This window comes from Hypanus sabinus, chromosome 26 (assembly GCF_030144855.1).
Source record: "Hypanus sabinus isolate sHypSab1 chromosome 26, sHypSab1.hap1, whole genome shotgun sequence".
In the NCBI taxonomy this organism is placed as follows: Eukaryota; Metazoa; Chordata; class Chondrichthyes; order Myliobatiformes; family Dasyatidae; genus Hypanus; species Hypanus sabinus.
Window position 1 is genome coordinate 42,394,892 of NC_082731.1, and position 26,548 is coordinate 42,421,439.

A 26,548-nucleotide genomic window follows, 5' to 3' on the forward strand; every position below is an offset into this window, starting at 1 on the left:
AGGTTTTTACATAGTAGTGGAATTAAGGGTTATGGGGAAAAGGCAGGCAGATGGAGCTGAGTTTACGGACAGATCAGCCATGATCTTATTGAATGGCAGGGCAGGCTCGATAGGCCGGATGGCCTCCTCTGCCTTCTCTTTTGACGGCCTCACTTATCAAAAGCCTATCCACCTCCACTTTAAATATCCCCAATGATCTGGCCTGCACAGCCGTCTGTGGCAATAAAATTCCTCAGATTCACCACCTACTGGCTAAAGAAATTCCTCCTCCTCTCTGGGTCCAAAGGGACATCCTTGTATTCTGAGTTTAAGTTCAGTTTCAAGTTTTTTTTGTCATTCAGCCATTCACATGAAACAACATTCTTCTGGACCAAGGTGCACAACACAGTACATATGACTCACACACATATAGGCATCCATTAGTCTCGAGAGACCATGGATTTGCGCCTTGGAAAGTTTCCAGGGTGCAGGCCTGGGCAGGGTTGTATGGGAGACCGGCAGTTGCCAAGTCACTCCTCTCCACGCCATCGATGTTGTCCAAGGGAACGGAAGGGCCGATACGGCTTGGCACCGGTGTCCTCGCGGAGCAATGTGTGGTTAAGTGCCTTGCTCAAGGACACAACACGCTGCCTCAGCTGAGGCTCGAACCAGTGACCTTCAGATCACTGGACGAACGCCTTAACCACTTGGCCACGCTCCCACACAACTCACACATCTACACAACACATAAAGTAATATTACCACAAATAAATTAACAAGTCGTAAAGATAGATTCCGGAAAGCTGCTCCTTCTATTGGAAACATCCTCTGCACCTCCGGTCTGGCTTTTCAGAACTCAGTTGGTACTGTATTTTGTGCAGAGGTTCATTAGTTTTATAACAGTGGGGTAGAAGCTGTTCTCAAGTCTGGTGGGATGTGCGCTCAGCTCTGTCTGCAAGCGGCCCCAGTCCTTCACCTCCTCCCTCATCTCCATTCGGGGGGCCCCAAACAGCCCTTCCAGGTGATCTTTCCGACCCGCCTGGCTTCACATAGTACCTTCTGGCTATCCTCCTTCCCCTCCCCCCCCCACCCACCACGTCTTTTTAGCAGCAGCTTCAGCTGCTGGCCTTCTGGAGTTCTGTATCGTGTCTGGTGCTCCCGATGTGGCCCCTTTCCACATTCGTGAGACCTGTCACAGACTGGGGGGGGGGGGGGGGGCTGCTGTGTCCAGCACCTCTGCTTCATCCGCCAAAAGCAGGGTTTCCTGCTGGCCAAGTGTTTCAGTTCCCGTTCCCCGTTGTGACATGTCGGTCTGTGGCCTCCTCTCGTGCTAGGATGAGGCCACCCTCAGGGTGGAGGAGCAACACTTTATATTCTGATGGGTAGCCTCCAACCTGATGGCATGAATATCAATTTTCCTTCTGGTAAAAAAATATCCTTTCCCCCCCCACTTCCCTCTACTTTTATTCCCCATTCTGGCATTTTACCTCCTCTCACCTGCCTATCACCTCCCCCTCTCCTATCAGATTCCTACTTCAAAATACATTTATTATTAAAGTCGATATAAATGATGCACCTTGAGATTTGTCTGCTTGCAGAGCCGCAGAGCAAGAAACACGAAAGAAACCAATTTTTTAAAAAAGAGAATGGGCCGAGAAAGAGGGAAAAAAACAAATCATGCAAACAGTAGAAGCGCACGTCAGCATTGCGAGCCAAATTGAGTCCTTAGATCTGAATCCCTGGAGCAGCCTGGACTAGGCCCAAAGCCTCGGCCTCAGTTCATCACAAATCCCCACAAAGCTCGCAGACACGAAGCACAGCAGCCTGGGCAGTCTCACAGCCTCAGTGTCGTGAGGAGAGGAGTGAAAGTTGGAGGAGAGCTGGTGAAATCGGCCAGACTTCTGCCTCTGGTCCCGACGCCCTGCCTTTCCAGTCTGTCTGGGCCAGCCCCTGACCTTTCCGACCCGCCTGGCTTCACATAGTACCTTCTGGCTATCCTCCTTCCCCTCCCCCCCCCCCCCCCCCCCCACCCACCACCAACTCTTTATTCTGGCTTCTTCCCCCTTCCTTTCCAGTCCCGGAGAAGGGTCTCACCCGAAACGTTGACTGTTTATCCATTTCCATAGATGCTGCCTGACCTGCCGAGTTCCTCCAGCACTCTGTGTGGGTCGCCTTGTATCTTCTGCCTGACGGGAGGGGGGGAGGAAGAGAGAACGTTGTGTGTAGGTTAGGGTCTTTGATGACACCGAGGCAGTGAGAGTCCACGGAGAGGAGGCTGGTTTCCGTGATGTGCCAGACTGTGTCCACAACCCTGCAGTCTCCTGTGGCCGTGTTTGGAGCAGCGGCCTTAACGAGACTTGATGCATTTGGATGGAATGGTTTTGCGGGGTAATCCAGTCAGTGGAAACGTGCAGAATTCACAAGCACCGACGTTGAGTTGCGTTTCAATTTAAGGGGCTGGTCTGACGTGACGGTGTAACTACACGAGGTTCGGTCGCCAGGCTTCGTGTTCAGGTTTCGGTGTTCAATAAATGAGCTGTTACAGTTATTCTTAAACATAGAGCATAGAAACCTACAGCACATTACAGGCCCTTCGGCCCACAATGTTGTGCTGACCATGTGACCTACTCTAGGAGCTGCCTAGAATTTCCCTAGCGCATAACGCTCAATTTTCTAAGCTCCATGTACCTGTCAAGCGAACCATCTACTCTCACTCCGCGGTGTTGGCACCACCGTTCACCACCCACCTCTTCCCTTTTGTTTCCCCCAGGTCCATGGCGGCCTGCTGCAGATATTCCCGGAGAATCGATCGGAGGTTGCCAACATTGAGCCTTTATTCGACAGGTTACTCATCTTCTGGTCTGACCGCCGAAACCCCCATGAAGTGAAGCCCGCGTTCGCCACCAGGTAATTGGGAGGGAGCTGGTGGGGGGTGTGGTGAGTGAGATGGCGACGTTGGGGTTGGGTGGGGTGCGGTTTGGGGGCTACTGGGCTGCAGCAACCTCGAGGTTTTCCGCGTGCAGAAGCAAAAGGAACATGCGCCAAACTGGGGCCCAGGCTGGACTTGGGTAGTCATCTTCTGAAATAATTAATTTATAAATAATAAATAATTTTCTGGTGAGGATGGAGAGGAATTCACAATGTGGCCTGGAATGGAATGTCTCGGTTACGAGGAGGGAGCATGCAACATAGGCACAGATTTAGGCCATTCAGCCCATCGGTCATCTCCATCATGGCTGGTTTATCATCCCCCTCAACCCCCATTTGCCCCGTAACCTTTCATGCCCTGAGTGATCAAGAGCCTTTCACCTGCTTGATATGGAGGGGAAGAGCTGGTGGTGTAGCGGTGTCAGCACCGGACTTCGTGGCGAGCGGTCCCGAGTTCGAATCCGGCCGACTCCGTGCACGCTGGGTTGAGCGTTGAGCTGGTGACTCGGCCTCGACGAAGAAACCGTCAAATGCAACTGCAGCAGCAAAGATGCTGCCCGAGGTTGGGAGATCGATTACATAAAGAGGGGTATGGAAAGGGTAGTACAGTTCCCCCTTAACAAAGGTAGATAAAAACTGGGTTTAAGGGAAGGTCCTTCGCTGCCTCAGTTTAAAAAAAAGTCACCCACCCCTCACACTTTCTCTTCTCCCCTCTCAAAAACCCGAAAGCATGTCCCACCAGGCTCTAGTCCGCTGTAATAAGGCTATTAAATAGTTGGAGGAGCAACATCTGGGCAGCCTCCAACCTGACGGCATGAACATCGATTTCTCGAACTCCCAGTAACTGCCCTGCCTCCTTCGCCATTCCCTATTCCCATTTCCCTCTCTCACCTGCCTGCCCATCGCCTCCCTCTGGTGCTCCTCTCCCTTCCCCTCCTTCCATGGTCTTCTGTCCTTCCCCTATCAGATTCCCCCTTCTCCGGCCTCGTATCTCTCCCACGTATGAACATCCAAGCTCTTTACTTCACCCCACGTCTCCTCTCCCGGTCTCGCCTATCATTTGCCACCCTGTGCCTCCTCCTCCCCTTCTTATCCTGACTTCTCGTTCATTCCAATCCTGAAGAAGGCTCTCGGCCCGAAACGTCGACAGTTTACTCTCTCCCGTAGAGGCTGAGTTCCTCCAGCGTTTTGTGTGTGTAGCGCTTATGCGACTGTCTCGGGGAAGAATTCCAGCCACTCGCCTCCCGTATACGCAGGTGCTGTGGAAAACAAGTTAACGCAGCGTCGCACACACAATATCAAACTCACACCAGATACCGTTATGGAATATACTTTAAAGATTTTACTAGAACTAAGTGAATACTAACGATACAGTATATATGAAGGAAAAGAAAATAAAGGTGCCAAAACTTATCAGAGTTCAGTCAATTTAGTGCGCATCGTTGACGCTCAGCCATCGAACTGTTCGACCGCCCTGGCCCTCCTCTGACCTCCACGACCTCGCACCCGGAACCACCTGAAGTGGTCGACCGAGCAGTGCGGCAGATGTCCACCTTCTCCGGCGCCTTCCTCCCCGACTCTCGAAAAGACAACGAAACCCCGGCTCCCAGACCCACAAGAAAAAAATGACACCCAACCCCACTGGTTAACAAATGAATACAATCCCCGCTATCAGCAATTCTAAACCTAAACAGGCTGCAAGAAGCTTTGAGAGTGCTCTGCGGGACAACACTCTCTCTCCAGTTAGCAAAACAAAGAAGCAGTTTTACTTTTAACAAAGACGCCATTTTGATTAACATACGCAGTACATGTGTGTTGCTGTTAAATAGTTTCCTAGAATGACAAGATGGACTCCTGACCTCACAATCTACCACGTTATGATCTTCCCATCTACCTGCCCTGCACTTTCCCTGTAGCTGTTACACTTTATTCTGCGTGGTCACTGTTTTCCCTTGTTCCACCTCGGTGCATTGATCTGTACGAACGCTATCCAAGACAAGCTTGTCACTGTATCTCAGTACATGTGACAGTAACATGGCGGCACGGTAGTGTAGTGGTTAGCACAACGGTTCACAGTGCCAGCAACCTGAGTTCAATTCCTGCCACTGCCTGTAAGGAGTTTGTCCCCGTGACCGCGTGAGTTTCCTCCCACAGCCCAAAGACGTGCTGGTTGGTAGTTTAATTGGGCATTGTAAATTCTCCCGTGATTAGGCTAGGGTTAAATCAGGATTGCTGGGAGGCCTGACTCAAAGGACCAGAAGGGTCTATTCCGTGCTGTATCTCCATTAATAAAATAAGTAGATAAATTCTAATTTTGAGGGGGTCTGAGGGGAATTTCTTTCACCCAGAGATGTGTGAGGGTGTGGGGGGCACCTGGAACCCAGTGCCCGAGAGGGCGATGGAAACAGATATACGGACAGTGTTCAGAAAGTTTCCAAACGAGCGCTTGAATCGCCTAGAAAGTGATTAGAGATCTGGGATTAATATGGGTGATCCTGTGAATATGATGGGTTAATGGATAAGGTGATGGAGAAGTTTATAGGAGAATCCTTGCTTTCAGTAGCTGGGACATGTAATATCAGCACTGGTACCTCACGTTAAAGCTGAATAGAAACACTGTTTAAGATTGAATCAGGCCATTCAGCCCATCGAGTGCTCCATCATTCCATCATGGCTGATTTACTTTCCCTCTCAACCCCATTCTCCTGCCTTCTCCCCAAAGCCCTGACTCATCAAGAACCTATCAACATCTGCATTAAGTATGACTTGGCCTCTACAGCTGTCTGTGGTGATGAACTCCACAGATTCATCACCCACTGGTGACAGAACTTCCTCCTCACCTTTGACCTGAAGCAGGAGTTCTGGATGCCTACCCATAACCGAGGGGTCTGTGGGCCCCAGGTTGGGAATGTCTGTGTGTGCTGAGGCTATGGCCTCCGGTCCTAGACTGTTGAAAACATCCTCTCCATCCAGGCCTTTCAATATAGAACATATTACAACACATTACAGGCCCTTCGGCCCACAATGTTGTGCCGACCCTCAAACCCTGCCTCCCATATAACCCCCCACCTTAAATTTCTCCATATACCTGTCTAGTAGTCTCTTAAACTTCATAGTGCATCTGCCTCCACCACTGACTCAGGCAGTATATTCCACACACCAACCACTCTCTGAGTGAAAAACCTTCCTCTAATATCCCCCTTGAACTTCCCTCCCCTTACCTTAAAGCCATGTCCCCTTGCACTGAGCAGTGGTGCCCTGGGGAAGAGGCACTGGCTGTCCACTCTGTCTATTCCTTTTAATATCTTGTACACCTCTATCATGTCTCCTCTCATCCTCCTTCTCTCCAAAGAGTAAAACCCTAGCTCCCTTAATCTCTGATCATAATCCATACTCTCTAAACCAGGCAGCATCCTGGTAAATCTCCTCTGTACCCTTTCCAATGCTTCCACATCCTTCCTGTAGTGAGGCGACCAGAACTGGACACAGTACTCCAAGTGTGGCCTAACTAGAGTTTTATAGAGCTGCATCATTACATCGGGTCTCTTAAACTCTATCCCTCGACTTATGAATGCTAACACCCCATAAGCTTTCTTAACTACCCTATCTACCTGTGAGGCAACTTTCAGGGCTCTCTGGACACGTATCCCCAGATCCCTCTGCTCCTCCACACTACCAAGTATCCTGCCATTTACTTTGTACTCTGCCTTGGAGTTTGGCTTTCCAAGGACAAACTCGTACATTAACCCTTTCATTCCCAGGATCTTTCTCGTGAGGGTCCTCTGGATCTTTTACCAACGTTGACACATCCTTTCTGAGAAAAGGGACCGTAAACTGCTCACAATACTCCAAGTGCAGTCTGAGCAGTTTCTTATAAAACCCTTGCATCACGTTCTTGCTTTTATGTTTTAGCCCTCTTGAAATGAGTGCCAACGTTCTAGCTACACCTGAGGACAGTTCTCTCCCTACTGCCCGTTAACGTTGCTGGCGTTTAGGGCAGAAACGAAGGCCCTCCATCTCTGGCGGTGTTCAGGCCTTCTTTCATCCTGTCAGTAACTTCCTCTCAGTTTTCACTACAGTCAGTCATGAAAGTCCCGGGTGGAGACTCAGGAATACCGTCACACTCGGATGTAGAAGGACTTTTCATTGCTGTTTCCATAACAGTCTTGTTTTACCAGTCAGGGTTGTTAACCCTGAGCTGAATCTCTGAACCTGGAGGACCGGTGGACACTCCTAGTCTGGCCTCGACCCTTTGAGGTTTGTCACGGGTGACCCGACCGAAGCGTAAAGCCCTGACTCCGGCCAGCATAGCTCTCCAGGGCATTGAGGTACACAAGCCTCCAAGCCCTACAACAAGGTTGTGGTCCTCTTGGAGTTGTGTACAGTTGTGGTTGTCACACAATAGGAAGGATTTGATTGTGCTGGAGAGGGTTCAAGGTAAACGTATTATCAAAGTACCGCAGGGTAGGGAAAAAATACAATGGAATTGTACAGAAACTATATATAAACTGACAAACAACCGACACACAAAAGAAGTCAAGTTATGCAAATTAAAAAAAATAACACTGAGACCATGAACTGTGTAACGAGTCGTTGAAAGTGAGTCTGGTGGGTGAAGAGTCAACTCAGAGTCACGGTGATTGACGTTTCCTCTGGGGGTGGGGGCGGGGGGAGTCTAGGACCAGAGGACACAGCCTCAGAATAGAGGGGTGTCCACTTAGAACGGAGATGAGGAGGAATTTCTTCAGCCAGAGGGTGATGAATCTGTGGAATTTGTTGTCACAGGCGGCTGAGGAGGCCAAGTCTTTAAGGCAGAGGTTGAATATTGATTGAGCAGGGTGTGAAGGGATACGGGGAGAAGGTAGGAGATTGGGGCTGAGGGGGATGATGGATCAGCCATGGTGAAATGATAGAACAGACGATGGGCCAAATGGCCTGATTTTGCTCCTATATCTTACAGTCTTATCCACACTGGTTCGGGAGCCTGATGGCTGCAGGGTGGTAGCTGTTCCTGAACCTGGTGATGTGCTGCAGAGGTGATTCACCAAGGGATTTCCTGGATTGGAGTACAGAGGTTAATAGGAGACAGGGTTATCTGGGTTAGTTCTCCCTGGAGGGGAAGAGGCTGACGCATGTCCTATTGGAGGAGATAGATACTGGAGAGAACATGGTCTTTTCCTCAGTGGTGAGTCTGAAAGAAAGTGGGGCACCGACGGCAGACCCCTCTGTCCTGGGCCGCCCTTTCACGTTGTTAGCAGGTGTGGCCCGTCTTTGAAGATCCTTCTCCTCCCAGGGACGAGGTCTTCGGCGTTTCTGTAACTGTGGGTTTTTTATGGGACGGGATTGCTAGCCCCATGCCCAACCCCCCTCCTCCTCCTCTCGCAGCCGTGCTTGGGACCGACCGTGGCGGGGTGATCGGAAACAGGAGGACAGGACAGAGGTTTGAGGTGAGCGGAAGGTGGTCTGAGGGTGAGGTTTTTCCCCACACAGAGGGAGTGTGAGGTCTAGAGATTAAAAGTTGAAAGAACAGCCTTTACCGATCGAACTGTACAGTGCACTACGTCGTTTGCATCGACGACCAACACAGTCCAGGGGTGTGTTGAAGGCTTCTCACGAGTGTCACCACGCCTCCGGTACCGACGTAGGATGCACGCAGCCTAACCCAGATTCAAAAGGGAACACAGCCAAACGAAACAGTGTTTGCCCAGGACCAAGGTGCAAAACGTACACAGCACATGAATCAGAACAGCGAGCGAGAAAACCCCACGTTATATGTAGCCCAAGTCCCTGAGTGACACGTCCCACGGATTGACGGTGCAGTTCTCGGCAGCGTGCAGGGGCCGGAATCCAACCTGTCCTTCCTACGGTCGGACACTGGGGCAGCTGGCAACCCTCACACCTTTTTTAGACTGTGATCGGAAACCGGAGCACCCGGATGAAACCCACACGGTCACGGGTAGAAGGGACCGACTCCTGGCGTTTAGCAGCGGAGGTTGAACTCCGACCTTTCAGCTCAGATGTCCCTGTTCAGGGGAGGTGCTACCCCCTTGCGCAGGGGTGACCTGCAGGCTTAGCGGAGGGAAGGAGCACCTTACACCTCCCTTGGTAGAGACGTATCCCCATCCCTGCCACCTCACGTGAAGGTGAGTGATTAAAACATGGGGGTGCCATTGATGGAAATGTGGGGGCAGGTTCTGTAAGTTTGGCAGAGTGGATTCAATGGGCTGAATGGCCCGTTTTTGCACTGTAGGTCTCTGTGCAGGTGATGCCCCCATTGGTCAGAGTTGACCATAGATAGATGTTGCTTCCTGACTGTTTAGACGCGTGCGTCAGGGGAGTACAATATGGAGACAAGCTGTCGCCCAAGTAGCAAGCTCCCCCTCTCCACGCAGCTGACGAACCCAAGGGAACAGCCGAGACCGGTACAGTTTGGCACCAGCGGTGTCGCAGGAGTTTCCAGTCGACGTGGGACTGCCTCAGGGACTCCAGCTCTGGATTCTTCTCTCTCGAGGCCTTCCCTGTGAGTGGGTAGAGCCCCAAGGCAGTGGAGGCTCGTGATTGGGGTTTTCCTTCTAGATGAGCTGCCAACCATGACTGACGGGCCCCATCTGCTCAGAACGATTGTTTTTCAGGCGTCAGTAATCCGCCTTTGTCCCTTCTCCTGTCGGTAGAAACAGTTCCGCCGGGCTTAGCAGCTAAATCACACGTGAAGGCCGGGAGCTGGGCTTGGTTGTCAGGGGTTATCTGAGGTTCACGCCGTTAGAAACATTTAATAGGTAGTGGGAGCTTAACCCCACTACCACCCCCACAGGCTTTAACAACTTAAAGGAACCGATGCAGAGACTGAGCAATGCCGTTGTAACTGTACTGGCAGAACCTTTTGAAATTCTCGAGTGAAGGATGGTCAGTGGAACTGCCCCCTGCCCTCTGAACTGTGCGTGCCAGGCCGGCCCGGAGCTGTGGGACAGGGTGGCCAGTCTCTGCGTGCCAGGCCGGCCCGGAGCTGTGGGACAGGGTGGCCAGTCTCTGCGTGCCAGGCCGGCCCGGAGCTGTGGGACAGGGTGGCCAGTCTCTGCGTGCCAGGCCGGCCCGGAGCTGTGGGACAGGGTGGCCAGTCTGTGCCAGGCCGGCCCGGAGCTGTGGGACAGGGTGCCCATTTGGACTCTGTGTGGCAGGCCGGCCCGGAGCTGTGAGACAGAGGTGGCCAGTCTCTGCGTGCCAGGCCAGCCCGGAGCTGTGGGACAGGGTGGCCAGTCTCTGCGTGCCAGGCCAGCCCAGAGCTGTGGGACAGGGTGGCCAGTCTGTGCCAGGCCGGCCCGGAGCTGTGGGACAGGGTGCCCATTTGGACTCTGCGTGCCAGGCCGGCCCGGAGCTGTGAGACAGAGGTGGCCAGTCTCTGCGTGCCAGGCCAGCCCGGAGCTGTGGGACAGGGTGGCCAGTCTCTGCGTGCCAGGCCGGCCCGGAGCTGTGAGACAGAGGTGGCCAGTCTCTGCGTGCCAGGCCGGCCCGGAGTTGTGGGACAGAGTGGCCAGTGTCTGCGTGCCAGGCCGGCCCGGAGCTGTGGGACAGGGTGGCCAGTCTCTGCGTGCCAGGCCAGCCCGGAGCTGTGGGACAGGCTGCCCATTTGGACTCTGTGTGGCAGGCCAGCGCGGAGCTGTGGGACAGGGTGGCCAGTCTCTGTGTGCCAGGCCAGCCCGGAGCTGTGGGACAGGGTGACCAGTCTCTGCGTGCCAGGCCGGCCCGGAGCTGTGGGACAGGCTGCCCATTTGGACTCTGTGTGGCAGGCCAGCCCGGAGCTGTGGGACAGGGTGACCAGTCTCTGCGTGCCAGGCCGGCCCGGAGCTGTGAGACAGGGTGGCCAGTCTCTGCGTGCCAGGCCGGCCCGGAGCTGTGGGACAGGGTGGCCAGTCTCTGCGTGCCAGGCCGGCCCGGAGCTGTGAGACAGAGGTGGCCAGTCTCTGCGTGCCAGGCCGGCCCGGAGCTGTGAGACAGAGGTGGCCAGTCTCTGCGTGCCAGGCCGGCCCGGAGCTGTGGGACAGGCTGCCCATTTGGACTCTGTGTGGCAGGCCAGTGCGGAGCTGTGGGACAGGGTGGCCAGTCTCTGTGTGCCAGGCCAGCCCGGAGCTGTGGGACAGGCTGCCCATTTGGACTCTGTGTGGCAGGCCAGTGCGGAGCTGTGGGACAGGGTGGCCAGTCTCTGTGTGCCAGGCCAGCCCGGAGCTGTGGGACGGGGTGGCCCGTTTGGACTCTGCGTGCCAGGCCAGCCCGGAGTTGTGGGACAGGGTGGCCAGTGTCTGCGTGCCAGGCCGGCCCGGAGCTGTGGGACAGGGTGGGCAGTCTCTGTGGGCCATGCCAGCCTGGAGCTGTGGGACGGGGTGGCCAGTCTCTGCGTGCCAGGCCGGCCTGGAGCTGTGGGACAGGGTGGCCAGTCTCTGTGTGCCAGGCCGGCCCGGAGCTGTGGGACAGGCTGCCCATTTGGACTCTGTGTGGCAGGCCAGTGCGGAGCTGTGGGACAGGGTGGCCAGTCTCTGTGTGCCAGGCCAGCCCGGAGCTGTGGGACGGGGTGGCCCGTTTGGACTCTGCGTGCCAGGCCAGCCCGGAGCTGTGGGACAGGGTGGCCAGTGTCTGCGTGCCAGGCCGGCCCGGAGCTGTGGGACAGGGTGGCCAGTCTCTGCGTGCCAGGCCGGCCTGGAGCTGTGAGACAGGGTGGCCAGTCTCTGTGTGCCAGGCCAGCCCGGAGCTGTGGGACAGGCTGCCCATTTGGACTCTGTGTGGCAGGCCAGCGCGGAGCTGTGGGACAGGGTGGCCAGTCTCTGTGTGCCAGGCCAGCCCGGAGCTGTGGGACAGGCTGCCCATTTGGACTCTGTGTGGCAGGCCAGCCCGGAGCTGTGGGACGGGGTGGCCAGTCTCTGTGTGCCAGGCCAGCCCGGAGCTGTGGGATAGGCTGCCCATTTGGACTCTGTGTGCCAGGCCAGCCCGGAGCTGTGGGACAGGGTGGGCAGTCTCTGTGTGCCAGGTCAGCCCGGAGCTGTGGGACGGGGTGGCCAGTCTCTGTGTGCCAGGCCAGCCCGGAGCTGTGGGACAGGGTGGCCCATTTGGACTCTGTGTGCCAGGCCAGCCCGGAGCTGTGGGACAGGGTGGGCAGTCTCTGTGTGCCAGGTCAGCCCGGAGCTGTGGGACGGGGTGGCCAGTCTCTGTGTGCCAGGCCAGCCCGGAGCTGTGGGACAGGGTGTCCCGTTTGGACTCTGTGTGCCAGGCCAGCCTGGAGCTGTGGGACGGGGTGGCCAGTCTCTGCGTGCCAGGCCAGCCCGGAGCTGTGGGACAGATTGGCCAGTCTCTGCGTGCCAGGCCAGCCCGGAGCTGTGGGACAGAGTGGCCAGTCTCTGCGTGCCAGGCCAGCCTGGAGCTGTGGCACAGGGTGGCCAGTCTCTGTGTGCCAGGCCAGCCCGGAGCTGTGGGACAGAGTGGCCAATCTCTGTGTGCCAGGCCAGCCCGGAGCTGTGGGACAGGCTGCCCATTTGGACTCTGTGTGGCAGGCCAGCGCGGAGCTGTGGGACAGGGTGGCCAGTCTCTGTGTGCCAGGCCAGCCCGGAGCTGTGGGACAGGGTGTCCCGTTTGGACTCTGCGTGCCAGGCCAGCCCGGAGCTGTGGGACGGGGTGGCTAGTCTCTGTGTGCCAAGTCTCTGTGTGCCAGGCCAGCCCGGAGCTGTGGGACAGGGTGTCCCGTTTGGACTCTGCGTGCCAGGCCAGCCCGGAGCTGTGGGACAGGGTGGGCAGTCTCTGTGTGCCAGGCCAGCCCGGAGCTGTGGGACGGGGTGGCCCGTTTGGACTCTGCGTGCCAGGCCAGCCTGGAGCTGTGGGACAGGGTGACCAGTCTCTGTGGGCCATGCCAGCCCGGAGTTGTGGGACAGGGTGGCCAGTCTCTGCGTGCCAGGCCAGCCCGCAGCTGTGGGACAGGCTGCCCATTTGGACTCTGTGTGCCAGGCCAGCGCGGAGCTGTGGGACATGGTGGCCAGTCTCTGCGTGCCAGGCCAGCCCGGAGCTGCGGGACAGGGTGGGCAGTCTCTGTGGGCCATGCCAGCCCGGAGTTGTGTGACAGGGTGGCCAGTCTCTGTGTGCCAGGCCAGCCCGGAGCTGAGGGATAGGCTGCCCATTTGGACTCTGTGTGGCAGGCCAGCCCGGAGCTGTGGGACAGGCTGCCCATTTGGACTCTGTGTGGCAGGCCAGCGCTGAGCTGTGGGACAGGGTGGCCAGTCTCTGTGTGCCATGCCAGCCCGGAGCTGTGGGACGGGGTGGCCAGTCTCTGTGTGCCAGGCCAGCCCGGAGCTGTGGGACAGGGTGTCCCGTTTGGACTCTGCGTGCCAAGCCAGCCTGGAGCAGTGGGACAGGGTGGCCAGTCTCTGTGTGCCAGGCCGGCCCGGAGCTGTGGGACGGGGTGGGCAGTCTCTGTGTGCCATGCCAGCCCGGAGCTGTGGGACGGGGTGGGCAGTCTCTGTGTGCCATGCCAGCCCGGAGCTGTGGGACAGGGTGGCCCGTTTGGACTCTGTGTGCCAGGCCAGCCCGGAGTTGTGGGACAGAGTGGCCAGTGTCTGCGTGCCAGGCCAGCCCGGAGCTGTGGGACAGGCTGCCCATTTGGACTCTGTGTGGCAGGCCAGCGCGGAGCTGTGGGACAGGGTGGCCAGTCTGTGCCAGGCCAGCCCGGAGCTGTGGGACAGGCTGCCCATTTGGACTCTGTGTGGCAGGCCAGCGCGGAGCTGTGGGACAGGGTGGCCAGTCTCTGTGTGCCAGGCCAGCCCGGAGCTGTGGGACAGGGTGTCCCGTTTGGACTCTGCGTGCCAGGCCAGCCTGGAGCTGTGGGACAGGGTGGCCAGTCTCTGTGTGCCAGGCCAGCCCGGAGCTGTGGGACAGGCTGCCCATTTGGACTCTGTGTGGCAGGCCAGCGCGGAGCTGTGGGACAGGGTGGCCAGTCTCTGTGTGCCAGGCCAGCCCGGAGCTGTGGGACAGGGTGTCCCGTTTGGACTCTGCGTGCCAAGCCAGCCTGGAGCAGTGGGACAGGGTGGCCAGTCTCTGTGTGCCAGGCCGGCCCGGAGCTGTGGGACGGGGTGGGCAGTCTCTGTGTGCCATGCCAGCCCGGAGCTGTGGGACAGGGTGGCCAGTCTCTGTGTGCCAGGCCAGCCCGGAGTTGTGGGACAGGGTGGCCAGTCTCTGTGTGCCAGGCCAGCCCGGAGCTGTGGGACAGGGTGGCCCATTTGGACTCTGTGTGCCAGGCCAGCCCGGAGTTGTGGGACAGAGTGGCCAGTGTCTGCGTGCCAGGCCAGCCCGGAGCTGTGGGACAGGCTGCCCATTTGGACTCTGTGTGGCAGGCCAGCGCGGAGCTGTGGGACAGGGTGGCCAGTCTGTGCCAGGCCAGCCCGGAGCTGTGGGACAGGCTGCCCATTTGGACTCTGTGTGGCAGGCCAGCGCGGAGCTGTGGGACAGGGTGGCCAGTCTCTGTGTGCCAGGCCAGCCCGGAGCTGTGGGACAGGGTGGCCCATTTGGACTCTGTGTGCCAGGCCAGCCCGGAGTTGTGGGACAGAGTGGCCAGTGTCTGCGTGCCAGGCCAGCCCGGAGCTGTGGGACAGGCTGCCCATTTGGACTCTGTGTGGCAGGCCAGCGCGGAGCTGTGGGACAGGGTGGCCAGTCTGTGCCAGGCCAGCCCGGAGCTGTGGGACAGGCTGCCCATTTGGACTCTGTGTGGCAGGCCAGCGCGGAGCTGTGGGACAGGGTGGCCAGTCTCTGTGTGCCAGGCCAGCCCGGAGCTGTGGGACAGGGTGTCCCGTTTGGACTCTGCGTGCCAGGCCAGCCTGGAGCTGTGGGACAGGGTGGCCAGTCTCTGTGTGCCAGGCCAGCCCGGAGCTGTGGGACAGGCTGCCCATTTGGACTCTGTGTGGCAGGCCAGCGCGGAGCTGTGGGACAGGGTGGGCAGTCTCTGTGTGCCAGGCCAGCCCGGAGCTGTGGGACGGGGTGGCCAGTCTCTGTGTGCCAGGCCAGCCCGGAGCTGTGGGACAGGGTGTCCCTTTTGGACTCTGCGTGCCAGGCCAGCCTGGAGCTGTGGGACAGGGTGGCCAGTCTCTGCGTGCCAGGCCAGCCCGGAGCTGTGGGACGGGGTGGCCAGTCTCTGTGTGCCAGGCCAGCCCGGAGCTGTGGGACATGGTGTCCCGTTTGGACTCTGCGTGCCAGGCCAGCCTGGAGCTGTGGGACAGGGTGGCCAGTCTCTGTGTGCCAGGCCAGCCCGGAGCTGTGGGACAGGGTGGCCCGCCTGGAAACACCATGGCAAAGCAGGAAGAAAGACTCTGCGGCTTGTTGCTCGAGAGCAGAGTTGGGGCGGCCGGACACTGTATTCCCACATCCCGGCTTAGTTTCCTTCCCAGCCACTTTCCTCTGGGAGCCCAGAGGATAGATGCGTGCCTTTCAAGCAAGGATTTGACTGCTGGTGACAGAATTAGCAGGCTTCTCCCCCGAACTTCTTCCTCCCTCCCTGTCCCACTATGCTACCGGAGCTTGTCAGCGCCGTAACTCCGTGGTTACGGCAGCAACGAGCTGGCTTCAGCTCCCGCCGCTGTCCGTAAGGAGCTCGAACTCTCTCTCCACGACTCTGCTCGGGTTTCCTCCCGAGGGCTTCCATTTCCTCCCGCAGTCCAAAGGCGTTCCGACCGGCTAAGTTGTGGGGCATTCTACATTAGCGCTGGTTACTCAGCTCAGTACTCAACTGTGTTGGTTGTAGACGCAATCGATGCATTTCACTGTATATCTTGATGAACGTATGTCAGATAAAGCGAATCTTTTTATTCCCACCTGTTGTTCGAGTCGGCTGGTGGCGTAGTGGCTTCCTCACCGGACTGCGAGGCGGTGGTCCTGGGTTCGAATCCGGCCGCTCCTTGCACGCTTTCCGTCCGTGCTGGGTTGGGCGTCGAGCTGGCGACTCGTAGAAGACAGGTAAGGAACGCCAAAGAAACGGCAAGGTTGCCGCTCGGGAAGGAACGACAAGCTGGTGTACGACCGACCCAGCATCGCACCTCCAGAGAGCCAGGTTCAATCTGGTGCTGACCGGAAGAAGCTGCAGAAGATCGTGAACACAGCCCAGCACATCACACAAACCAATCTTCCGTCCTTGGACTCACTTTACACCGCACGCTGTCGGAGCAGTGCCGCCAGGATAATCAAGGACACGACCCACCCAGCCAACACACTTTTTGTCCCTCTTCCCTCCGGGAGAAGGTTCAGGAGCATGAAGATACGTACGGCCAGATTTGGGAACAGCTTCTTTCCAACTGTGATAAGACTGCTGAACAGATCCTGACCCGGATCTGGGCCGCACCTTCCAAATATCCGGACCTGACTTGCACTACCTTACTTTCCCTTTTCTATTTTCTAATTATGATTTATAATTTAAATTCTTATTATATTTACTTCAATTTGTACTTCAGGGAGCGTGAAGTGCAGAAACAAATATCGTCGTGATGATTGTACGCTCTAGTATCAATTGTTTGGTGACAACATAGTAATATGTGTGTGTGTGTGTGTGTGGAGTTTGCACGTTCCCTGAGTCTCCCCTAGGGGGCACTCTTGTTCCCTTCAAGTCAGTGTACAGTAATTGCTTCTTCGCTTTACGACATTTCGGCTTACAAACGGTTTTGTAGGAACGCTCCACCTTTGGATAACAGGGGAAGCCTGTACCATGCTGTTACGGCATGTGAGAGGTTGCAGCCCCAGGGCTGCTGCTTCATTTCAGGTTGTTCTTCAGCCCTGCGCCCCTCGGATACGGGCACCCAGTACAGAGGGGTGTGGGTCGCCCGGAAGATCAACCGGTGGGTTGCTCCTGGGCCTAGGAGGCAGAAAATCGAGGCCCCTCTTCCGAGGATGCGTTCGTGCCCGGCCCTCCTTGGAGAGGGACCATGTGCTCACGATAGGCAGAGTGGGGAATCTCCGGGATTGGTGGCCCCCCCCCGAGAATTGACTTTTATAGACAGTAGTAATCATATTTTAATTTGAATTTATTCACTGTCTTGTAAATGCTGAACGCTTGTACTTTGTGTATTTAAATGTGTAAATAAGTTTTTATAGTTTTGTGGGAAAATAAAAGCAGGTCAGACAGCATCTTGGGGGGGGGGGGGGGGGAATGCATAGTTGATGTGTTGGATTGAGATTCTTCACCCGGTTTGGAAGAATCAACGCCACCAGCACCACGTGCCATGTTGTATGACCTGGCGATCGTGGCCTTCCGTCTGCCTTAATCTGAGGCGTTCTCATAAGCTCCTCAAAATTTTTTCCCTTGATGTGACTCAAGAATATTGTGCTCTGTTGACCGTGACCTTTTCTTCCATCACTTTTCCCCTGTCTCTACAGGAAGTTCGAGCTTCTTGCTCCTCGGTACGTGTCCCAGAAATCCCAGCTGCCGTCTCCGGATCGGTGATGTCAGCTCTCTCCTTACGCCGGCTTTCTGCAGCGCTTTCTCTGTATAGAGAGGGGGGGCGCGGGGCAGCAGGTGATAGGTGGGTCTGGGTGAGGCGGTGCCGTCAGGAGGTGCAGGAGGGGAGAGGCTAAGAGGCGAGGGGGGGCAACACGAGGCTGAAGTTGAGGGTATCTAATGGGAGAGGAAGGGGGAGAATGGAACCAAGTAAGAGAGGTGGGTAGGGGATGGGATTCTGGTGGGTGGTGCTGTACTTCGCCCGAGGGTGACCTGCGGGCTAGCAGAAGGAAGGAGCACCTTACACCTCCTTTGGTGGAGACCTATCTCAACCCCACCGACCGTAGAATGATAACAGCACAATACAGGCCATTCGGCCCACAATGTTGTGCTGACCCCAATCATTTTAATCTTCCTCTCCACTTGCTGTGAAGGTGGTGTATAGGAGGCAGGTTATTGCAGCCGGAGAGGTAATGGTACAAGCTCTCACTACCCATTAAATGACGTGCTTCTCAAATAGCCTCTGACAACCAAGTCCAGCTCCTGGCCTTCATGTGTGGCCTAACTACTAAGCCCAGCAGATCCATTTCTGCTGGCATGAGAAGGAGAAGGGAGGGCTTCTGGCGCCTTAACACCAGCCGCCTCGGGCAGTTGGGGGGTCGTCAGCCGTGGTTAGCAGCTCATCTAGGAGAAGGAAATCTCCGATCTCAAAGCTCTGCTGCCTTGCAGCTACACCCGCTCATGAGGAAGGTTTCGGGGGTAAACCCTGAGGGGAAAACTCCAGAGCTGGAGTCCCTAAGGCAGTCCTACGTTGAGTTCAACACTGACTGGTAACTCCTGCAACACTGCTGGTGTCAAACTGTATCGGTGTCCGCCGTTCCTTTGGATTCATCAGATGCCTGGAGATGGGGAGCTCGCTGCATGGACAATGGCTTGTTCTCCGTATCGTACTGCCCCGGCAAGCTAGGACACAACATCCACGGTGGACCCTGACTGTTGGAGGCCGGGTGCAGGGAACAGAGGATTACGGATCATGTAAAACAGTCGGGAAGAGTTTACCCTGGTTAGTACAGACATTGTACATTGTACAGACATTGTACATTGTACAGACATTGATCAGTGGCCTGATCCTGCGTCATTTCTGTCAAGTCAAATCAGAGAGGATTGTGCTGGGTAGGCCATGAGTGCCCTGCGTTCTACCTCCCCTGAGTTAGAAACACGCGGGCTCAATCCAGAGGTTTAAAGCTGAAAACCTAATCTGAAGCCGCAGCGCAAAAAAAAAATTGTAGCACAGTACAGCAGAGACCCTTCGGCCCGCGGCCTTGTGCTGGACCTACTCCCTAGTCAGTCTGTTTGGAATGGATAGGGTTAATACAGATAAGCTTTCTCCACTGAGGTTGGGTAAAATTAGAACTAGAGGTTATGGTCAAGGGTGAAAGATGAAATGTTTAAGCAGAACCCGAAGGGAAACTTCTTCACCCTGAAGGGGAACTGTTTCACTTGGAGGTTGATGAGTTTGTGGGATGAGCTTCCCGAGGAAGTGGTGGATGTGGTTTTGATTTCAGCGTGGCTGGGGACTGTGGTCCAGTATTGAGTGGATGGGACTCGGCTGAATAACCAGTTTGGCACGGATTATTCGGGGCCTTTCTCTGTGCTGTTCTGCACTAAGACTTCAATCTTCCCCCACCCCACCACCCTCCACTCTTCTTGCACCTGTGTGCCTTTGAAACGTTCCTGTTCCACCCCTGGCTGTGCGGTCCGGGCACCCAACAGTGTAAAAAGAAAAAAAAATTTCCTCTCAAATTAACATAAACTTTCTTTCAATCACCTGGATGTCAGAATCAGATTTAATATCTGCGTTATGTTGTGAAATCTGTAAACTTTACAATGAAATACATGGCAAATAAATATAGAGAGCAAGAAGCTGAGTAACGTTAAGTGTGTGTGTGTGTGTGTGTGTGTGTGTATCTGTTAAATGGTGAAGTTAGGTTGCATCACATGCCAGGGTGCTCTGTTCAGTTACCTGATGAGGTAACTGTAGCTTTTGGCCAGGAGCAGATGTTGTCAGGTGCCACCCAACCTTCATAGACTATTTCAACCCTTAACCATACACTCTCCAGCTGGCAGGTCAGCAGTGGTGGCCAAGTCTCTGTCCATCTGCTCCCGACTCCCAGCTCAGCTCCTCTCTCCAGCAGGAGGCTCCTTCCGCCTCCTCCCCATCCCGCGAGCTGCTCGGTTCTTGCTTTTCTCATCAAGGCCCAGTGCAGAGAGCTGCCTCCATGCCCACCTGGCCCGGACCCCCTATAGCCGATCTCCACGGGGAATAAGCCACGTCTGCCATCCTCTTCTCCCTGCACTCTGGTCCGGTATTCCCTGTGAGCCTCCTGGTATCCTTCCTGCTGTGGTAGTGTGAGCTCCACCAGGGCGATCTGGCGTCTCGATCTGGTCCACGTGTGGTTTGTCCCACCTCCAGGGACTGCAGCTTCCTCCCCACGTCAAGCCTCATCTCCCACAATTTGGCATTTTGTTGTAGATTGGATTTAAGCCTCTCTAAGACTGCGGTGGCCCTCTCCTTGATGGAAGTGACTGCCCTGTTTGCCTCTCTGCCAGCTGGTCTTCTTTTACACCTCTCTCAGGAACTTGAGAACTTGTCGTGGTGCCACCTATACCATCCTTGTGTTACAGCTGTTTTGTATCCTGACAGAACGTGTGCCGGTCAACCCCGCTGATCACAAAGCTCGCAGTTAGGGTCCTCTCGGCCCCCATGTGGGCAGCTGTGATGGTGTAGGGGGACCGCAGGAGTAAAGAGATGCGGAAGGGCTCCACTCTCCAAAGTTCTGCGCTTGGGGAGATCCCATTTCATCCAGGCACCTCGTGACCCCCGACTCCATGCCTCTGATAACCGCCTTTTGACTTCATGTTTCCGTACCTCTGCCTGGACCATGTCACGCGCACCTCTTGCATTTGCACTCCCCCACCAGTGGAGGTTACAGGGCCGAGGCCTTGCTGCCCCAGGCGCGGGTTGCCAATGATGTCTCTCGATTTCAGGGACCTCGCTGCCTGGTCTGTGGCCGAGTTGGTGGCCCACTTAACGGCCTGGTCTTGTGACTCCTGCTTGGTTCAAAACCTTATCATCAGGGCCGCGGCGTGTTCGCACATCTTTACACTTTAATGGTGCAAAAGTGAAAATTAAAAAGTAGTGTGGTAGTGGGTTCAATGTCCATTCAGAAATCTGATGGCAAAGGTCAAGTCAAGTCACTTTTTATTGTCATTTCAACCATAACTGCTGGTACCGTACACAGTAAAAACGAGACGACGTTTTTTCAGGACCATGGTGTTACATGACACAGTACAAAAACTAGACTGAACTACGTAAAAAAACAACGCAGAAAAAAACTACACTAGGCTACAGACCTACCCAGGACTGCATGAAGTGCACATAAAGTGAAGAAGCTGTGCCTGAATGTGTGCCTTCAGGCTCCTGTACCTCCTCCCTGATCATAGCAATGAGAAAAGGGTATGGCTGGATGGTGGGGGTCCTTAATTATGGACCTGCCTTCCTAAGGCACTGCTCCTTGAGGCTGCCTTTAATACTTCAGAAGCTAGTGCCCCAGATGGAGCTGACGAATTTTACAAGTTTCTGCCACTTTTTTCGATCTTGGTGCAGTAGCCCCTCACCTCCCTCCCAACAAACCAGAGGGCAATGTATTGGCCCTGGGAAATCAGGTGCAGGCTGTTGGATCTTGGTTATTTTCAATCCCTGGGTTCCTTTTGGGGTTCAGGACTGAGTGAGAAACTTTGATTTATTGGTACTTCGCGCTGCTTTATTTTAAAGTTTAACCTAAAGATAGGGAGCGTTTGAAACTGAGGAGCTGAGCAGAGCCAAGATAAAAGATTCAGAGACTGCACAATTAAAACAATAACACTTGTATAATGTGCTTACACTTTTTAGCAAATTAAGAGATGAAAAGGTACAGAGATATATGTAACTGCTATACCACCTTGTGCCAGTAAGTGGCGACAAAACACATACTGTGTAAAAGATACAAATTATGAGGGGTGATTGGTAAGTTTGTGGCCTAAGGTAGAAGGAGTCAATTTTACATAAACCTAGCACATTTATTTTTCAACATAGTCCCCTCCTACATGTACACATGGATCGTGGAGCATACGGATCCCTTCTTTGTAGAAGTGCTCCACAGCAGGGGTGATTGATAAGTTCGTGGCCCAGGTAGTAGGAGATGAGTTATACAGCTCTCATTACATGCATGTGTAATTTAACTCTTTGAGTGAAAACACAGAGTTTGAAGTTGATAACTCATCTCCTTCTACCTTAGGCCACAAACTTATCAATCACCCCCTGCTGTGGACCACTTCTGGAGGTTCCAAGACGTCAGTTTCTACAACGAAGGGATCCATATGCTCCACGACTGCTGGACTAAGTGTGTACGTGCAGGAGGAGACTATGGTGTAAAATAAATGTGCTAGGTTTTCTAAAGTTGAGACCTTCTACCTTGGGCCACGAACTCATCACTCACCCCTGGTATGTCAGTAGAAAAGAAACTGCGATTAAAGCGACAGTCTAGGAGTGCCTCCTCTCTTCAGTGGAGCGTGGGCGGAAGGTGAGGATTAACTGCCTGACTGACCATGTCCTCCCCTTTTCCCCTCAGGTACGCCATCACTGTCTGGTATTTTGACGGCAAGGAGAGGATTGAAGCTAAAGAGCGATTCAAGAGAGGTGGGCCCCCCCCCCCCCCCGGCGAATCGCGCATCAGATTTGGGCAAGGGGGGTGCGGTTACGCTGTGGAATGACTAGAGGCGGTGTTCGATACAGTCAGGCGCTATTTCTGCCCCGTCTCGTTTCCCGTTCGCGCCAGCGACTCGCGTGCTGCTTCTGCGAGCTCTCCAAGTGCTTTCCCCTTGAATCTCCAGAGGGAAGCTCCTGCCCGCCCTTGTTGCAGAAGGACTAGGGAGGGAGTTTGACGCTGCCCCTGAGGAACTAAAGAGGGGCTTTAAGAGATTGACCCCAAGCAACCCAAGGAAATGGCTCACGGGACAAACTAGCAGAGCCGCCATTCCCAACCTGGTGTCCACGGACCCCTTTCTTAATGGTATTGGTCCATGGTGTGAAAAAGGTTGAGAACCCCTGCTTTAGAGCAAAGAAAGTAGTGTCATCTTCCTTATAATGTTAGGTGAGGCCATTCAACCCATCAGGTCCATTCTGTCACCCCGGAGAACAATCCCTTGTTGTCCCCCACACATGTAATCTAAGTGATTTTGATGGTGGAATGACTGTTGGTGCCAGATGGGGTCTCCCATCTTGTAAAGACGCTGCCCAGAAGGAGGCAATGGCAAACCACTTCTGTAGAAAAATTTGCCAAGAACAGTCACAGTTATGGATAAAGACCATGATTATCCATGTCATACAACACGGCTCATAATGATGATGTCATACGAAACAGCACATAACATATTAAAGCTTAGGAGTAAAACGTGCCATTTTCATCAACCATCAACACAGACTGATGAGGTGCCAGGGGCAGCCCACACATGTCGCCATTCTCCGGCGCCAGCATAGCGCGCCCACAATCTACTTGCCCTAACCCTATCCCGTATGCCTTTGGAATGTGGGAGGAGACCCACCCAGCCACGGGGAGGGAATGTACAAACGTACAGACAGCGGTGGGGATTGAACCCTGATTGCTGGTGCTGCAAAGCGTTTTCTGACTGCTACGCCGCAGTGCAGCTGCGATGGAAGGGGGGAGGGAAAGGCTGAACCCAGTGGGCCGAACGGCCTCCTTGGTTCCAATAAACCAATTCTGAAATCTGTTTTGGGAACTCCCATTTGGTCCCGGCACGACATCCAAAGCAGAACTAAGTGCAGAGAAGGTCTTAAACCATCTGTCAGTCCCGAATGAACTTCTGTGTAACCACGTAACGTTCACCCAAACCCCTGACGGGGCAGGAGTGTTTAATTACGTTCCCTGGCCTGTTCTTTCTCACGCGTTGTCCTCCTCTCTTCACAGCCTTGGCCCAGAAGGCCCTGAAGTTCGACTGAGACCAGGGCCACCGGAAGCTGCGTCGGACGGGCCAGTCGCCTTGCGGGCGTGCATCGCGCCACTGTGTCAGCCACTCCGTGGATCTCCTGCTGCATCTGGAGAGGGCCGCAGTCTTCACGGACAAATTGGCCTGGGTCGAGTGGAGCCTGACCACTTTGCCCGTGCGTGGTGGGCGTAGGAGAGTGAATGCTGAAGTCTTGATCGTTCTCCCCCCTTCCCAGCGAGGACAGCTTCTGCCCCCCTCCTCCACCTCTCCAACCCCGTCTGTGTTGTACACGACATGTTTGGTCCCTGCGCCTCGGCCTATCAGCGTTGGACTGGCCCGTGGAATCACAGAGGGCGACGGGAGAAACAGGCCTTTCGGCCCATTTGATCTATGCCAACCCTTGATTCAGCCTAATCCCATCTCCAGCCCGGAGGGGGAAGCATGCGTCAGGATCCGTGCAGGAGTTCCCTGGTGATCCGACAGGCTGCACCCACTCTCCCCCTACCATTCCCACCTGGGAGATGAAAGGAAGAACTACCAGCCCCTGTTTTTTTTGGAGGAGGAGGAGTTGGAGAGAAGTGGGGGGGCCAGTTCCAGCCCCTCGGGAGGGTACCGTCAGCTGCGGAATCCAAGCTTCAACCGGCGTGACCCGGAGCATTCTCGGCCCAGCGGATGTTGAAGCCAAGTGACACCGCGCCCCCTTCCCCACGAACAGGCCAGAACCTCCAGAAATTGGGAGACCAGCCCACTACTGAGGCCCGGGAGCACGCAGGCCAGGGAAGGCACCTGAAAAGAGTTGCATTTTAAAAATGAGATCTCGCTGGAGAGGGAAGGACGCTTGGCATTTGGTGTACACAGCAAGATCCCACAAGCAGGAAAAGTGGTGGAAAAATAATAATGTTGACTGGTTGAACTGGCCGGGACATAAAAGAACATCTGTATTCTTTAAGGACACATTTTGAGAGGGTAGTCTTTGATGAGGGGGGGGGAGGGTGTCTAATTTGGCATTTCTTTCAAGAGGCAGTGCCCCCTCCTCCTCAGGGAGGGGTGACATCTGGATTTCCACAGTCAAGTTCTCAGAGCAGGACTTGACCCCAGAGACCTTGGATTGTCAGGGCGGGTGGGGGGGAATCCTGCCAGCTGTCTTCTCTCTCCCCTGCGGACTTTCCGCGCCCCTCTCCGGCAGGGCCCCGCAGTCCGGCGGGTTCCTATCAAGAGCGGGGTTTGACCCCGGCACCCCCGGGAAAAGGGTGGAAAGTTACGGGGAGAAGGTAGGAGAATGGGGTTGGAAGGGGCAATTAATCAGCCGGTGGGCCTAATTCTCCTCTCGTGTTTCATGTCTTCGCCCGGAATGATTTTGAATTTTCCCCGGGAAACTACGTTTTGAGGGTAATTCTTTGCGGAGCCACTTTAGATTTAACGCATTTGCCTTTGGAGAGGGAGATGGTTTCGAGGGATTTGGGGCCTCGATACGCAAATCACCTAAATTGTTAACCGCGCTCTCATCTGATGCTCCCGCTTGATGACGGGTTCAGCACAGTACTGTCTGAGATCTCGACGTTGTACCGGGAGCGTGAATCGGATTAAAACTGAGTTGTTTACTCTTGCGGTCGGGCTGCTGCTGCTGGGGGAGGCAGAAGGAGCAGGGGACCATCTGCTGGATTAACTGGGGGCCGAGCAGCATCCTGTGGGAGGGGAGGAGCTGTCGGCGTTCCAGGTCGGAGCCCTAGATTGGGCTAGCTCCATCTGCCAGGAACGTCAAAGCTTACGGCGACAAGTGCCATTCGCGCAGGTTCCGAGGATGTCTGCAAGTGTTGCCATGCCTCGGGCGCGGAGGTGTTAGCGTCACGTAACGCGGTGGCGTAGAGGTTAACGTAACACTTTACAGTATAGTCAACCTGGTTTATTTCCCCGTGACCGTGTGGGTTTCCACCCAGTGCTCTGATATCCTCCCACAGCCCAGCGACGTACCGGTTGGTCATTGTAAGCTGCCCCATGATTAGGCCAGGCTCGTAGGGCCTATTCCGCACTGTGGGTCAGTAAAAACTTACTAACCCTAACCTGTACATCTTTGGAGTGTGAGGGAAAACCGGAGCAGAGGAGGGAATCTCACACGGTCACAGGGGGAATGGATAAAGTCCTGCCAGACAGCGGCTGTGGTGAGCCCGGGTCACTGGCGCCGCAGATAACATTACGCCAACAGCTATACTTCCATGCCGCCCACTCGCACGAGGCCTGACGCAGGATTTCGACCGGAAACCTGGGCGATTCCTTTCCCTCCCGCCGATGCTGCACGCCTGCCGAATTCTTCCTGGCTCTGGATTTCAACATCCGCGACGCCCTGCCCCTCCCGCGAAGCCGTGTCCCCCCTTTGACACTGTTTCACGATTGAAGACAATCCCGACTCGATCCACACACCCGCTTTTACCCAGAAAGCTGTACAGAAGGGAAACAGGCCCTCGGGACTAGCAGGCCCCTTCTGAGCCATCAGCCCATTTAAACTGGACCCTTTCGCCTGCATGCGGCCCATATCTGCCCCCACGACATTTGCCCATGATAATAAGCTTGATTCTGACCTTTCCTCTTCACGTACCTGTCCAAGTGTCCAAGGGTCCTTTAAATTTGTAAATGGGCCTAGTTCTACCAGCTCCTCTGGCACTTCATTCCATGTACAGCCACCCTCTGGGCAAAAATCAAGTTTAGGCTGAGAGGGAAGAGATTTAATAAGGAACCTGCAGTGCTGTGTAAAAGTCTTGGGCACCTTACCTATATGGAGATGTGTGGAATAAGCCTTTCTGGCCCTTTCAGCCAGACGGCCTAGCAACCCCTGATTCAATCCTAGCATTCTCACAAGACAATTTACAATGGCCAATTAACCTACCAACCGGTACGTCTTTGGACTGTGGGAGGAAACTGGAGCACCCGGAGGAAACCTACACAGTCACAGGGAGAACTTACAAACTCTTTACAGATGGTGGCAGGATACAGTGTTGAGCTAAAGCCTCGGGCACTTAAAGACAGCTTGGCCAGCTGGTGGCTTAGTGGCATCAGCGCCCGACTTCGGAGCGAAGGGTCCCGAGTTCGAATCCAGCCTGCTCCCTTGCAAGCTTTCCAATCCTGGCTGGGTTGAGGGTCGAGCTAGCAACTCGG

General features: G+C 55.1%; 1 protein-coding gene across 1 annotated transcript in view; it reads left to right on the forward strand.

The window, feature by feature from the left end:
• The window catches only part of LOC132381755 (prolyl hydroxylase EGLN2-like), a 50,332-nt gene extending 25,332 nt beyond the window's left edge, over positions 1-25,000 (forward strand). Inside the window, exons 4-6 of the mRNA XM_059951327.1 lie at positions 2,750-2,886; positions 22,024-22,091; positions 23,380-25,000. Of these exons, the coding sequence (XP_059807310.1) occupies positions 2,750-2,886; positions 22,024-22,091; positions 23,380-23,411 (237 nt within the window). The 3' untranslated portion in view covers positions 23,412-25,000. The remainder of the gene's footprint in view (positions 1-2,749; positions 2,887-22,023; positions 22,092-23,379) is intronic.
• The last annotated feature ends 1,548 nt before the right edge of the window (positions 25,001-26,548 follow it).